We start from the raw sequence: 14788 nt of genomic DNA on the forward strand, positions 1-14788 counted from the left end.
TGTATGGCTCCTCAGACTGATTCAGCATGTTTTCCTGTCATGTCATGATTGAGACGCGTCGGGTTGGACAAGAAGACGATGATCCCTCCACCTGCTGCACAATCCGCTCAGGGGGCCAACCCTATTGGCTGGCTTTGTGTTATAGCCCTCACTGGGGGCCAATAGGAAGACAGCCAAGGGTTGTGACCCCGTCATATATATCACCTTCAGTTATTGGTACATCATGTGCATGTTTGCGTGTATTCAACTTGCTGTTTATTACCTGTGTGTCTTAATAAAAATATGATAAAGAAAAGCTGTCGTAATGTGTGACTTTATGAGAAAACAACGTCTGTCTGGTACCAAAATGAGACCACAGGTGTTAAATTGGCAGTCTCCCACTTTTCCTTGAAGCACTGGCTCTTTAATATGAAGCATAATAGATTATATCTAGTGACGATTGCTCCTAATCTGTTTTCTGAATGAAAAATTGTGTCATTCTGCACATTTTTTCCTACACGTTGATTCAAACAAAGCTGTGAATGAGCAGATGTTATGCTCTTGCAAAAGCTCTGGACATGAAAAGATTGTGCTTTTTTTTCGTTACACACACGCTGCATCCAGACACAATGAAACACTCTCACACTGACACACACACACAACATATTTGGGATTTTCCATGTCCTGACTCGCTGTCTGACTGTGGCAGTCCTGGAGCAGACTCTTGCCTAATATTGATTGGCTTGTCTGTGTGGAGACAGATGAATGCATTAGTACCCAGCTCACCCTGCCATTGGAAATATATTAAGTTCATGTATTAGGCACCCTGTCTGGTTGCCATGGAGATGCACCGGGAGTGAGGGACTTGGGGGGGAGGATGGGAGACGAGTGGGGGATACAGGATGTGATGAGGCAGTCGACTTGATTTGTAGTCCTGCTCCCTCTTCCTCTTCCCCCCTGCCTCTGTCACTTGTGTGTCCTCTCCTCCCTCCTCCACCTTTTCTTCCTCTCCCTCATTTCATTTTCTTTTCACCCTGTTACATTCTCTCTCCACTAGTTTTAGAAATTTCTAAACTCCACCAATGTGCACTTTCACCGCTCACTATTGATTTTGTCATCCCCTTTGGTTCCCTTTTTTTCTGCTTTTTTGGGGGGGGGGCTTTCACACACCGTCTTGTCATCCCCGCACCACCAGTCTAGACTTTTATTCCTCGTGGGCTTTTTCTCCACGTACTGTATATAAGCATGTAACTCCCTCTTCGTCTGACTCCCCCCCCCCATCCACCCCACTGCTGCCGCTGCCTCCCTCCTTGGCGCGCTCCATCTCTGTGCTCTGCAGTAAAACTGGTGCATTAAGGCAGCAGGAAATGGGGAGTAGAGACAATAGAATGGAGGGAAGTGTAGAGGGGAGTCTGATGCTCTCCCCTTAAACCCAAGCATGTTGAAAAAAATTATTTCACAACCTTACATTTAATAACATGTGACATGCACACAAAATTCAGATTCAAGGCTTTATTTTGTAAGATCCTGGAACACAAATCCTTCGAACTTCTGTCACAATGAGACCAGGATTTAACCCTTTGATACACAACATGGGTCAAAAGTGACTCGACTCAGTTTTTTTTCTATTTCTTTGCAGTGAATCAATTTCATCATTCAGTATTTCAGGTATTCCCCAATTAACTTGTTTTTGACTATCACAAATCCTTATTTAAATAAGTCCTTACTTTTTGAATAAGAATCTGTGTACATCCATATTCATTTCCTGTGTTATTTCATGCATGAGTGTTTCTTTGCTATATTTTTGAAATAAATGTATTTTATTATTTAATATTCTAAGTATACGTTAAATATCTTGTTTTTGATTACCACAAATCATTATTTTCCATTTTCCTTTCTTACTTTATAAACAAATCTATGTTTTGTATTTCTAAATCACTTTTACACACATGGGTCAAAATGACCCATACAGTATGTATTCACTACAGAACACCTGCCATACATTTCACACAGCTGCTTTTGCACATCTGATGCATGTAAGTCTTATTTTACAATCCATTACCAGTGAGAAAGAAATATATACAATGCTAACTAGCTGTTAGCTAGCTAGCTTCTCTTCTGGCTAGCTAACCATAGCTAGATCAACAAAATAAAACTCCAAATATAACAGTATATACTTAATAGACTGATTGATATGCATTTGATAAAGAGTGTTAGTATGGCTGGTCGCAATCATTTCAGACTTAAGGTTGGTCATAAAGATGCTGTATGAAGAACCGAAAGAGGAAAATGAGGAGGCAAACTTGGTCTTGATTCTGAGTCTGAAATTTCTGATGCTGAGGACCTACTATGTTCTACACAGGATCAAGCTTGAGTTGTGGATGTGTCTTGGAATCCAGCTCTCCTAAATGGAGAAGGCTCCTTTGATGATATAGAAGATGAGTCTTCAAAGTCATCAAAGAAGCCTTGATCCCAAATGAAGAAGGAAGAATAAGCTATAAAAGAACACCCAACCATGCCTGAAATACCACAGGAAATGAATACGGTTCATGTTTGACCCATGATCTGCATTAGAAGGGGTTTGCATAGCTTGTGTATCAAAGGGTTAAATATATACTGTTTACACACACACCTTTGTTTAGTGGGATACTTGCATTAGAAAATGTGCCCCTCTGCTCTGCGGCTCGTGTGTGTTAGCTTGCTGTTCGGCACCTCTCTGAGCTGCTATCAGTGCTTCGTTGATGTGCAGGAGAGTCTTCGTCTCTGCTGGGGTCACATTCTGACAGAGTACAACATTAGAAACATTGACGCCTGCTTCAGGAAGCTGGACCGTATATTCAACAACAATGAGAGGGTGTTGGAGGCTGGCAGAGTCGGTGAGGCAAATTATCTTACAATAAAATGAGCAAACCATGCAGCTCTAGACAATTAGTGATGGCAGTTGGGTTATACTGTGTGTGATGTGTGTCCCTCTTGCAGGTAAAGGTTATGACAAACGGCTGAAGGAACTTTTGGATGCAGAGATTCTGCCCATGGTTGAGGAATTCGACCTCAAGCTGAACGACGGTAACTAATCTGCTGCTCTGATCCACACATAACTGCAAATAAATGAGTCTTTAAAGCGTCGGAATTGTTAAGTGAGGTCAGAAACGGAGGGAAGGTAGAAATGAGAGATTTCAAAATGATGCCCTGAAGCACACAATTCACCAGGATGTGTTGAACCAAATATTTCTTTCTTCTTCCTCCTCCTCCTCCTTCTCCTCCTCCTCCTCCTTTCCATCTATCAGACACAGTGTATGAGAAAAGGTTTCAGACAGCGGCAGACAATTTCATCGCAGCTGCCTCCAAACTGCCTAGAGGTGAGACATGGTCTCTTCCCATCTCCTCCATCTTTTCATCTATAGGGAGGCCTGGATTAGGTCATTACAGCTCCATCTGATCCCTGTACTCACTCTGTAATAAAGTAGTTACAGCCTTTCAAGAACTGTGAAAACTACTGAGGAGCAGTCAGGCTGAACAGATGTTTGCATCAGTCGTCTGATCAAAATAAAACGTTTTAACTGTCTTTCATTCCTTTCACAGTCTCTGGATGTTTCCCTCCATGTGGTCAGTGCCTTTATTCTTTTCTTTGTCTGTTCAAAATCATTATTTCTGTTAACACAAACAAGGTCTTGTATATTAATCCATGCATCAGCCTTACAATATAGGTTGAATGCCTTCTCCAGGATTCCAGAGTGAAGGTGCAGTGTACAACTGTGTTACCTGCCAGTATGACTCCTGTGAATTCCCTCTCGACTGTCCTGGTGAGTATTGGTAATAATCTGTCCAACACATTGGATTACAGATACTGTTACATCGCAATTTTCAAGTGGGAAAAGAGGGTGTGCTAATCCAGACTTGACACATCCTTACATAACGATATTTTCACCTTTATAAGCGTTCGCTCTTGATCATTTAAATGCTCCTCTTCTGATCCTTGAAATGCTCTTAGCGGAAAGTCAGGATTTGAAAAAGAGACTGAGGCAAGGTTTTATTTTCACACATTATAATGTATCTTTTGCATAGAGCCCCCAAGGTACTCTTTAAGTCCTTGGCTTCTTTATGCAAGGTGACAGTTGACTCCCACACATGACGGTGTTCGTATCAACCCCGTGCAGCACAGCCACTGTGTTGCATATCATCACTTTTACTCCACTCCTCAGAGACCGGGCTTAAGTATTATCATTAAGGAGGACTCAGAGCGCAAGAGCTGCCCCCCTGTGAATGTTATCTGCGTGTGTGCGACTGTGTGTGTGTGTGTGTTTCTGACTGTGTGGGTGGCTGTGTTTATTTCAGTTAAAGAAATTAAAGTAATGGAGAACAGCAGGAGCCGAATGAGGTGCGACGTGCCGTTTCACCTACCAAACGACATCCAGGTAATCTGGAGGTTTGCAGAAGAGGTATGCACATGGTGAACTAGAATGGCACTCAGTAGAGCTCATATGTCCTCTAAGGCCCAACAGCCCTTTTATGAAATCACATTTAAAGGTTCAGTGTGTAGAATCTAGTGACATCCAGTGGTGACGTTGCATGTTGCAGCTGAATACCCCTCACCTCACCTTCCCCTTACAAACATGAAAGGGAACCTGTGGTAGCCTTCAGTTTTCATAAAAACTCAAAAGGTGTTTAGTTTGTCCAGTTTGGGCTACTGTAAAAAAAAACATGGCGGCCTCCGTAGAGAGGAACCACTCCCGATGTAAATATTAGGTATTTATATATAAAGGACACATTCTATGGTAAAGAAAACAACAACTTGTACAATTTAGATGAAACACGAAAGTGAAAACATCACTAGGATTATTTTATATTCAAATTCTGCCAATAGATACCTCTCACCTAAATCATACACACTGAACCTTTATATCCACTAGTTCCAATTTTTTTTATTTGGATCCGCACACTTATAAATATCAGTCCCCGAAACATGATCCCTGAATTAATCTCTGAGAAATCAACGTTTTTCTAGTCATATTAAATCTGCCATCTGTGATCCCTGCATGTAGACCTGAGGTGTTTCTTCCTGCAGGTGAGAACGCAGCGAGTGGATCAGTTTAAGGAAGTGACTGTAGGGGTGGACAGGCTTTATTCCATCCCGTCTACAAAGTTGCATCATCAAGGCAGCTACCTGTGTGAGATCTACTCAGGCCGGCGCTCCATAGTGAGACTGTACTTCTATATCGCAGGTAACAAGATGCTCCACTTTCAGGGGAAAATAATTAATATAGTGTGATGGATATTTACCACTGGGAGTTTCATTTGAGCTGAGACACAAAACCACTCATTCGTACTTCAGATGAAAATCTGCTCAGATGCAGCAAAAGTGAAACCGGGAGTAAATATATTTTATGAAAGATTTTTTTCGTCATCATTTAAGTGTTTGAGAAGAGTGTGGAAGAAACGATTCAATTCTCATCCATATATTTTGATCATGTTTAATGGTCAAATCATTTTTGGTTGGTGAAATAATGTTTTCTGTGGGTACAGATTTAACTTGAGTTCTGGTCTAATGTTTCCGGAGATAACACATAGAAATAGATGAATGTATTCTCTATGACGTCTTCTTAAGTAATTATAAAACACTGGAGACTAAGGAGAAGCAAAAACACAGCTCATTTAATACCTGAGGAGAAATACTGTTAAAATCTAGACAAAAATGATTTAAATTGTGCTACATAAAGTAAAAACATAGAGAAATCGATCTGTGCAGATATATTAATGAGTGGATGTGTATTTATGCCTTTTCATGCAGAATAGCATCTGTGCATGAGTGTAAGTACACATGTATCTTCGTATTCGGTATTAGTGCAAATGCTTCCTGCACTCTGCTGCATGAAGGATGCACTTTCTTTCTTATTGGTTCCCTTCTTTCTCTACAACATTCATTTAATACGTTGTTAGGCTTCATTCAACTTTTTCTTTACAGTAAACACAGTTTTTATATTACATTGCATCCTCCCAAAACCCTTCACCATCATTTTTTACATCTTACTTAATGTGAGTTCCAATCATCCCCTCATCCCCTCCTCTCATCATCCCTCTCTCTCTCTCTCTCTCTCTCTCTCTCTCTCTCTCTCTCTCTCTCTCTCTCTGTCTCTCTAGTGACCCCCCAGGTTGTGGCAGGCCATACAGAGCTGCAGGAGATATTCGACCTGTCTCTTCTCCCAGGAGGCCGGTTACTCCCTGCGCCTGACGTTCCTCCTCCCCACCACCACCTCCTCCCTTTGTCACCGCTCCACATGGCCTGTTTAACTGCTCTGCTGCTGCTGCTGTTCCTCTCCCTCGGGTAAAACATGAACTGCATGGAAAGTTTGAATGCAAGATGCCAGATGCAGGGTGTATATGTGTATATATATACTGTATATATGACTTTCTGTGTGGCATTTGCATGTTCTTCTCATGTCTGTGTGGGTTTTCTCTGGGTACCTCATTGCAGATTGGGTTTAGGTTAATTGGACACTCTAAATTGATTGTAGGTATGAATGTGAGTGTGAGAGGTTCCTTGTCTTCGTATGTTGGCCTTGTGATGATGAGCCAGCAATATATGTAGATTACATTTATTTATGTCTTATTTTCATATATTAAGTTTATATATTAGTGTCATATCTCCTTCTTTTCTTTGGCTGCTCCAGGGCTCTGCATTTGTCAGTACTATCCGAACAAACTGATGAACGTGAAGAATCAAGATCCTGGGAGTTAGAAAGTAGTGAAATGTTGTGAATGTAGTGATTTCATATATATATATATATTTCATACTTGTACATAGGTAAATTAACCTTGTTCTGCTTTGAGTCAAATTCCTTGTATGTGTAGGCATACATGGCCAATAAAGCTGATTCTGAAATAAAATAATTTCACCAGGCCTCTGGTTCCAATACAGTCTTACGTCATGGCTTATAGAAAACCTGTGTTTGACTCCTTCCACCACTAGAGGGCAGGATGAGCACCTTTATCAGTGGTTCTTCTATTCTGTGCTGTATTTTTTCCTTCGTGACAGACAGTGGTGGAAAGAGCAACTGCCTCTACATTCAATTGGAGATACTTTTTATGCTGCTTGACACTAAACTTTGTCTGTTTTAAAACGTCATGAGTAAAGTTATGAGGAAGAATAAGCCACAAATATAAAACAAAATAAATATAACCCCCCCCGAAACTTAGCACATTTCAATGATAACACTTTTTTAACAGATTTCTTTTAAGCTCTTTATCTTGCTACATGTTTTCTTCGACTTATGATTTAAATACTTTATTTAAATCCACTAACTGTGTCATGAAAACGGTAAAGAAATAAGATTCAGTTAAATGTTTTGGGTTTAGACATCACAAATAAAAAGGTGGTCCACGTTCCTATTGTACTTTAGTTCATCACCACCAACATGAAAACTGTGACAGTTCTTGTCAACGGCTGCGCTGGCTTCTCTGCAGGCCAGGAAATACAGAGGCACTAAAGTTAGACAGTGAATTGATCTTGTGGCGTGATAATATCCATTATGATGCAATATATTAGATATAATAAGGCTGCTTTTTGGGTGAAGGGTAATGTAAATATGAAGAGATTGCTTTGCATTGTGACAGTGTGGATGCTGCAGTACATTTTGGAAATGGTGGAGAAAACAATGGAAAACAGTATTGGAAGGAATGTTGAATGGAAATGGACTGTATTTACAGTATTTATATTTTCTGTGTGATTTTACACGACAAGTTACAAGACATATTCACATTCACAGTCTGTGGTTCAGTGTCTTGCCCAAGGACACTTTGGCATGCCGAGTGTAGGAGCTAGGGAAGGAACCACAGACCTTTAAATTAGTGGACGTCTAGCTCCTGAGCCACAGCTGCCCTTGGGGGGCCAAGGGGAGTGAGGGGGGAGTCCGGTCTTTGACATCAAACCTTCAGTCGGGACAGGAAGCAGCGGTGTGATGAAAAGTGAATGAAAGAGTAGGTGAGATTGAGTATAAGTGTTATAGCCAGGGCTGCGTAGTGACTGAGACAGACCTGGATGAAGAGTGTTGGGTCATGGACTCAGTGACGCCAAGACAGAGCTGATAAGTAAAAAAAATAAGATGTATGGTCAAACTGACATTTAGATAAATACAGAAAAATAGTCCTTGTTCCTCTCGCCTGTTTGAAGCAGACAACCAGCTGAAACAGTCAATCCTTCTCGTGACCACAGGGAGGCACCACACACACACTCACACACTTTTCATCTCATGTCAGATGTCATATGGAGAAAACTGCAATACATTCATTTGGCTTTGCATTGAACTTTGTTGTTAGTTCTCACTTTGTGTCACGTTGCTGTGGGACAGAGAATGTTTGGTTACTAAAACGAAAAAGAAAACATCCCCAAAAACTAATCTGAATCACATGTGATGGGGAAATCCTTCAAATGGAAATGGATTTCAAAATGTGACAATCCAGTCATGCTGTATAATTGCCAACATGTTTAGAGAAAACCCTCAAAGCCGAGCGCCTCACCCAAAGCCTCTGATGTCAGAGTCTGCCTTTGTGGAGTGATTGGCAGAAGCCATTACGCATTACACAACATTCTACTGTAGTCTACGACATGACCTCTCAGTGTGGAAAAATCTTATAGATCTCCTTTGACCTCTGGTGATGAATTCTCTCTACAGTGACCCAAAGAACAGAGAATCCATATTTTCTTCTATTTAGTGCTTGCATACTTTGCTTCTCCTTCAAAACAGGAGTGGTGGGCTACACCTGGCTGCACCGGGTCAGTGTGACTTTAACACAAACACTCCACTCGTTCTGTCACACTTACAGACACACAAAGTACAAACCATCGCATGGACAACTGGCATGTTTATGCCCCTCACTCACATAGTTCTATGTGAGTGCTTGAAGTGACAAATATCGGCGAAAGGGTGCCAGAAGAGAATGAAGAAAAAGTGATTACATAAAAAAATAGAATGGCCCTCAGTAGACCCCCATACGTCCTCCAATGTCCAACAATACTCTTAAATTAAATCAGGCTGAACCAAATTGCACACACAGGGCTTATTGAAATATTTGTGTTATATTTATATGTATATTAAAAAATATATTTAAGGAATATTCTGTTTTACATTGTTCTTGAAAGCAGAATACAGAGAGCTAACAAAAAGTGGCAAAACAAGAAATAAACTATGTTCAAAACAGTTTTAAACTAGAATGCTACTCAATAGAGCTCATACCTCCACCAATGGGCAACAGTCCCCTTAAATTCAAGCTGGGAAACCAGTGAAAATAACTTCTTTAAAAGTTCTGTAACATATCAGACAGTCAGTGGAAAGTAGGAGAGGAAATGTTGCAGAAATATGGTTAATATTTTCTAAAATAAAAGTGTACAAATTACTTTATGTTGCTCCTCACTGTAGTTACGCTCGTCAGTTCTTGACTGGAAAATGTGTTCAGCCACAAGATATTAGTGATGTCATCTAAGGTCAAAAGATCGGCCATTTTGTTGATTTCCGTCCTTGTGTCTTCATCAACTTTTGTCTCTCCTCTCTGTGTTAGCATCCAGCAGTGACGTGTCCCAACTGCTGAAGGTTTTCTTTTACAAAGGACTCTTCAAATTATTATTTTTACTGTGTTCACAACTGAGACACAAACACCACGAGTTCTCGCCTTGAAACTGAAGCCTCTTCTGAACAGATCCCACAGTATTTCCGTTAAATAGACCCCTCATTTTCCTGCCTTTCCTCATTTGCACTGAACCAAACAAACACATTTCCACCCCAGCGTGGGATTAAAGATGGCGTGCCAGTATTCAGGAATCAGGGGCGTGACGTATAACACCACAGCATCTGCGTCTGTCCCACAGAGCCAGCTCACAGACGTGACTTGGCTCTATGACTAACTCCAATCAGAGAGGGAGCAACAATTCTGTGTTTTCTGTTCACATACATGTTTTTACAAATACAAATCTAAGTTTCTCGTGTTGATGTATTTATTTAACAAAAGTTAATTTACAACTCCAAACTTTGGTCTTATTTGTGAAGAACACTTTTCTGGCTCAAAATCTTATCCACCCTAATTTGAGCTGATAAAAAGAAAATGAGCAGTGCTGCCTCACACCAAGAAGGTTCCCAGCTTGGCCGGGGTCTTTCTGTGAGGAGTTTGCATGTTCTCCCTGTGTCTGTGTGGGTTTTCTCCAAGTACTCTGGCTTTCTCCCACAGTTCAAAAACATGTAGTTTTGGGGTTCGGTTAATTGGAAACACATTGACCGTAAATGTGTTAGTGTGAATACTTGTTAATCTATATGTGTTGGCTCTACCAGTCTACCTTTAAAAGTCAAACTTGAATATAGTATTTGTTTCAGGGCTGTCATTGCATTATAGAAAATGTTGTAGAAATGTAGAATTTAGTTAAATTGGCCATGAGAGTGAGATCCCATGGACACCAGTCGGTCCACAGAGAGAAACAACAGCATGTGTAAAGCTTATAATGTCCAGTAAATGAGACACGCAGCAGCAAACAGTCCTGTACCCATTAACTCTTCTCAAACCCAGTGTTTTACTCTTTCTTTTATTGATGCATAGTTGCTGAGAACCTCCTGTTTTGTTCTGACCAGTGCAGAGTAACAGACTGTATCTGTGTTCACTGGTTCCAGGTACGAGGAGGAGATATCAAAAGAGGCAGGCACAGGCCGCTCTCACGGACATCGCTCCATCAAAACCTGCGTTTTCTGCTGCACCCACTCTGAGTGAGAAAGAGACTTACATCTCATTAAGTTAACACACAACATGAAAAGTCATGAGGAATAATGATATAATAACACAACATCAAAGATATCCACTTCAGAGTGTGTTATTAAAGAGCAGGGATATTAGAAACACTGAGGTCATGAGTCTGGACCCCACACACACTCATCCAACCCTAAAATCAGCTTTATCTCCTCTATCTAATCTTAATGTGCCATTTCTCAGTTTCTTCATATGCATGCAGCGTATGGTACATGCATTTAACCAGATCAACGTGTGTATTAATTTCATGTCAATATCAAAATATGTTTTAACAATTTTTTACCTATCTCTATAACTTTGACAAAAGATTGTTTCAACCATTAAATGTCACATAACAATAGGGTCTTCAATGCATTACAGCGGCATTTACTTTTAATGTGGTACTGAAACATATGTAGAATTCGAACATTTTTCAGGACTACAGGAAATTTGTATGTACGTATGTTAGACATCTATCAGACATTCCTCTTTTCATGTTAATTTTAAATGTTTATATTGTTTGACATTTGGGTGTCATGTTTGGGATTAGTATTTTCTTATTTCATTCACTTATTGTTTTAAATTATTGTCAATCTGTTGTTTCCATTATTCCCCAAATGGTCAAACTTATTTCAGATAATTTGAACATGTACTTCAAAGCAATGTTATTTATATTTGTCCTTTACTTGTGACTTCCTATAGTGCTCTTATTCTACTACTTGAATAAGTTATATTACAATAATCTTGTTGTACTCTTCTTTTAAAAGCAAGGTCGATGAAGAGTATATGTCATTTTACTGTAGGACCTTGTTTTCCCATACACTGGTATAAAGTGAGTTCTGAGTTCATTCTGTGTTTCTCCTCAAAATAACTCTCACACACTGCGAGGACAGACGGGGATCTGTGAGCTTTATAAAGCACTAGTGGAGAATCTAAATATAGTCAGACATGACTCAATACTGGTCATTTCAACGAGAGGATTCCACTGTATTGCCCAGTTACCAAGGCAACCAGTGATGCATTGTGACAGTACTTCCGGCAGGAAATGTGAACCATACAGCATCTGATTTCTGTGTGTGCAGATTAAGCTGGATTATAGGGAATCTGTTGGTCCTCTCTTGTGTGGTGCTTGGGTCTGTTGTGCGTTTGGACTTCCTAAAGATGAATAGGCAACAGATAGGAGTGGCCATGACGTTAAAACCTTGTAAAACTCCTTCAGGAAACCTCCCTGTTTACAGACCAGTTAATCTCTGAATCAAGTGTGGATAGAAGGTGTCAATCTTTTGTTGAGCCTGTAACAAACCGTTTGACGCTTTCACCCACGTTCATAGTCGTGTACACCCACCACAATGGTAGGAGGCAATCGTGGATTACTTATTTGCTTGTTCGGATGCAATTCATCATATTCTGGAGTAACACACGTTTGAATACAGTAAATGAGCTCTTCTATCGGAGAGAAGACCATTGTGATGTCAAACGTACTCCAAAAATAAAGCGACAACTTATGACACAGTGTCTCTCGGAGATGTGATTGATTTTGATGATGTGGGAAATAACTGCTCCATTCAGTATCTTATAAAAATACATGCACTGTTATAAAATGCACTGGACTGATAATAATCAGTCCAGTGGATTCACAAACATAGAGCCAGATGCTTATTGGGTTAAAAAACAACTTTCAGCCAAAAAACAAAGACACATGTTAAGCACTGATTTTTTCATACAGTGACCTCAAACAATTTGGGAAGAGCTTTGAGCTGATTGGTGTCTGCTGGCATGCAGCTTCAAACTGTGTTTCTGCGCAAGTTCCAGTAAATGATGGCAGCTCCACCAGCATGAGTGTGCATGCTGTAGCTGACCGGGAGGCTCGTGACATAATCACAGTCCCTGCAGACATGGTCAACACCCTAAACTTCATTTGTCCAACACAATGTGCCAAAGATAACCAAATGTTCTAATGGAAAGCTCCATTCTTATTGTGTGTAATGGTTCATTCTCTCATCTCTACCCCATTTAGACATTTTGATTGTTTGTTTAAATACTACATACATAAATGACCGAAAGGACCAAAATTACATACATAAATCGAAAGTGGGAAATACTGGATTGGTAATGGCAAATGCAAGCCAGACTGAAAAAAACCATTATAATTACTCCCATAGTAGGCTACTGATTTCCTCTACTTCCCTTTTTTTCTTTTCTTCTCCACATATCACCTTGTATTAATCATGACGTCAGTGCTGACGTCCTGATGGAAGAAATTGTAAATTGCGTAAGTTCACCCCATCCTCCTCTGTGAAGCCTCCTCCCAGACAAAACCAGCAGCTTAGATAAACTAAGACCACAAACAATTCACTTCTGAAGGTGACACATCACTGTGTGGCCCAAACCTCTGCCTCCCATTCTAGATCAAACGTGGGCCCCGACACTGCTGAGACTGTTCCACCTTCCTGATATCAGGGAGGGAGGCCCAGACAGGGTGGGGGAGGACAGGCTAATTGGAAACAGACACGAGGGGAAGTGATGTTTGGCTTCGTCAGACCTCTCCTTTCTCTGACTCATTAAGGCTCTGTCGGGTTAAGAAAGTGGTGTCTTTTACTAAATCACCTCAGAGCTCTGACATCCACACTGCGTAGATTACAATGTGGCCGTAATATCCATTAGAGACAGATCCAGCTATCACGATGCGATCTGATGAGTAATGTTAATTCTTCTCACGATGAAATCCGGACACTTTTACTCATATGAGAAAAAAATTTCAGCAGCCAAACCTCAGATATTTTAACCGCTGCCAGAGGCCTTGACTCACTGCGGTGTGACAGATACATAGTTCGGCAGATGGTGTAATCTATGCTGGTGTTTCCTGATTTTACCAATGGTCTTGTGGTCATCATCTGCTGTTGTAGAATCTCAGGTTTTGAACGACTGCTGAGTGACAGTGGCGACAACAGTGGGTCAATATTATAAGAAGCACAGATTAGGACCATCCGAGATAAACTGAATATTTTTAACAAGTTGTACACTGGCTTTAATCAGTTTTACTCCATTGATGCAGGATAATGCTCCACAGTGGAAGATGAAGTATAGTAAAATATGACAAATGATCCATTACAAGTAAAAGTCCCTCATTCCAAAGAAAACATAAGTACATAATTACACTATAATAATATATATACATTATACATAAATAAACCCGAAGTGTAAAAAGTATTAAAATAATTTTTTTTACAAATTTTGTGTCTGTGACATATTCACTCATTATTATCATCATTATTCTTAGCTGGTCCAATATTTCCAAATGGTTATTAAATGAGACAAATATTCTGATACAGATGTTTGCATTCAGGGGTATTTTCTCTAATCATTCCAGTCTTGTTGTGAAATATGGAATAATTTAGTCACTTTGTTCCTAAAAAAAATATTTATAAGTAACCATCTGGTTAGAGGAGAGGGTGGAACCGATTGCCACATGTGGACGACTTTTATGTCAAAGGTCACAAGTCAAAAAGGGTCAGAACCACTGGTTACACAGTGATGCTATGATCTGTTAGTGCATGTTATTTACAGTGTGGCTTCTTTCTGCTGTTTGCCACCACCAACTTTTTGTAATACAAATCCCCCCATCCCCAAATCGTAATATTACACAACACAATTTTTTTTTAATGTTCAAATTCTTGAGCCTGGTGCTATAGTCTTTCTGGATTATATTTCATCCTCTGGTTAAATACCAACACAACCCCATTATTTGTTTTAACGCAGGGCTGTTTTCATCCACATATGAAAGTCTGTATTGTGGTGTACCCCAGTGTTCTGTTCTCAGCCCCATTCTCTTCGTCCTGTATGTGCTTTACCTGGAGCAATTGTTTCAATTCATTAAATCTTTCCTTAAATCAGTTGGCAGAATTTATTATATCTGTTTAGAGAGATTTTCCTTTGTGAATTTTTCATTTATTTGTCATTTTTATTTACTTATATTTATGTTGTTCTTACTTTGCTTTGATTCTGTGCTTTTTTAACCAGCGTATAAATGTTATACGACGAGTTGCAC

At 40.0% G+C, this 14788-nt stretch overlaps 1 protein-coding gene across 1 annotated transcript; it reads left to right on the top strand.

Annotated features, from left to right (window-relative positions):
• The first annotated feature begins 2641 nt into the window (after positions 1-2641).
• LOC117776412 (sperm acrosome membrane-associated protein 6) lies at positions 2642-6792 on the top strand. Its single transcript, XM_034610298.1, has 9 exons — positions 2642-2855; positions 2959-3045; positions 3267-3338; positions 3562-3585; positions 3705-3782; positions 4315-4418; positions 5045-5201; positions 6118-6301; positions 6648-6792. Exons 1-9 carry the CDS (start codon positions 2642-2644, stop codon positions 6733-6735), a joined length of 1008 nt encoding a protein of 335 aa, XP_034466189.1. The 3' UTR covers positions 6736-6792.
• The last annotated feature ends 7996 nt before the right edge of the window (positions 6793-14788 follow it).

This window comes from Hippoglossus hippoglossus, chromosome 16 (genome assembly GCF_009819705.1).
Source record: "Hippoglossus hippoglossus isolate fHipHip1 chromosome 16, fHipHip1.pri, whole genome shotgun sequence".
Classification (NCBI taxonomy): domain Eukaryota; kingdom Metazoa; phylum Chordata; class Actinopteri; order Pleuronectiformes; family Pleuronectidae; genus Hippoglossus; species Hippoglossus hippoglossus.

Excerpts from the sequence above, each read along its gene's own strand:
- LOC117776412 (XM_034610298.1), top strand. The coding sequence starts at position 2,642 with ATGTGCCCCTCTGCTCTGCGGCTCGTGTGTGTTAGCTTGCTGTTCGGC. Across the intron at positions 3,783-4,314 it reads ATTCCCTCTCGACTGTCCTG|TTAAAGAAATTAAAGTAATG; the intron begins GTGAGTATTGGT and ends TGTTTATTTCAG. Across the intron at positions 6,302-6,647 it reads CTGCTGTTCCTCTCCCTCGG|GGCTCTGCATTTGTCAGTAC; the intron begins GTAAAACATGAA and ends TGGCTGCTCCAG.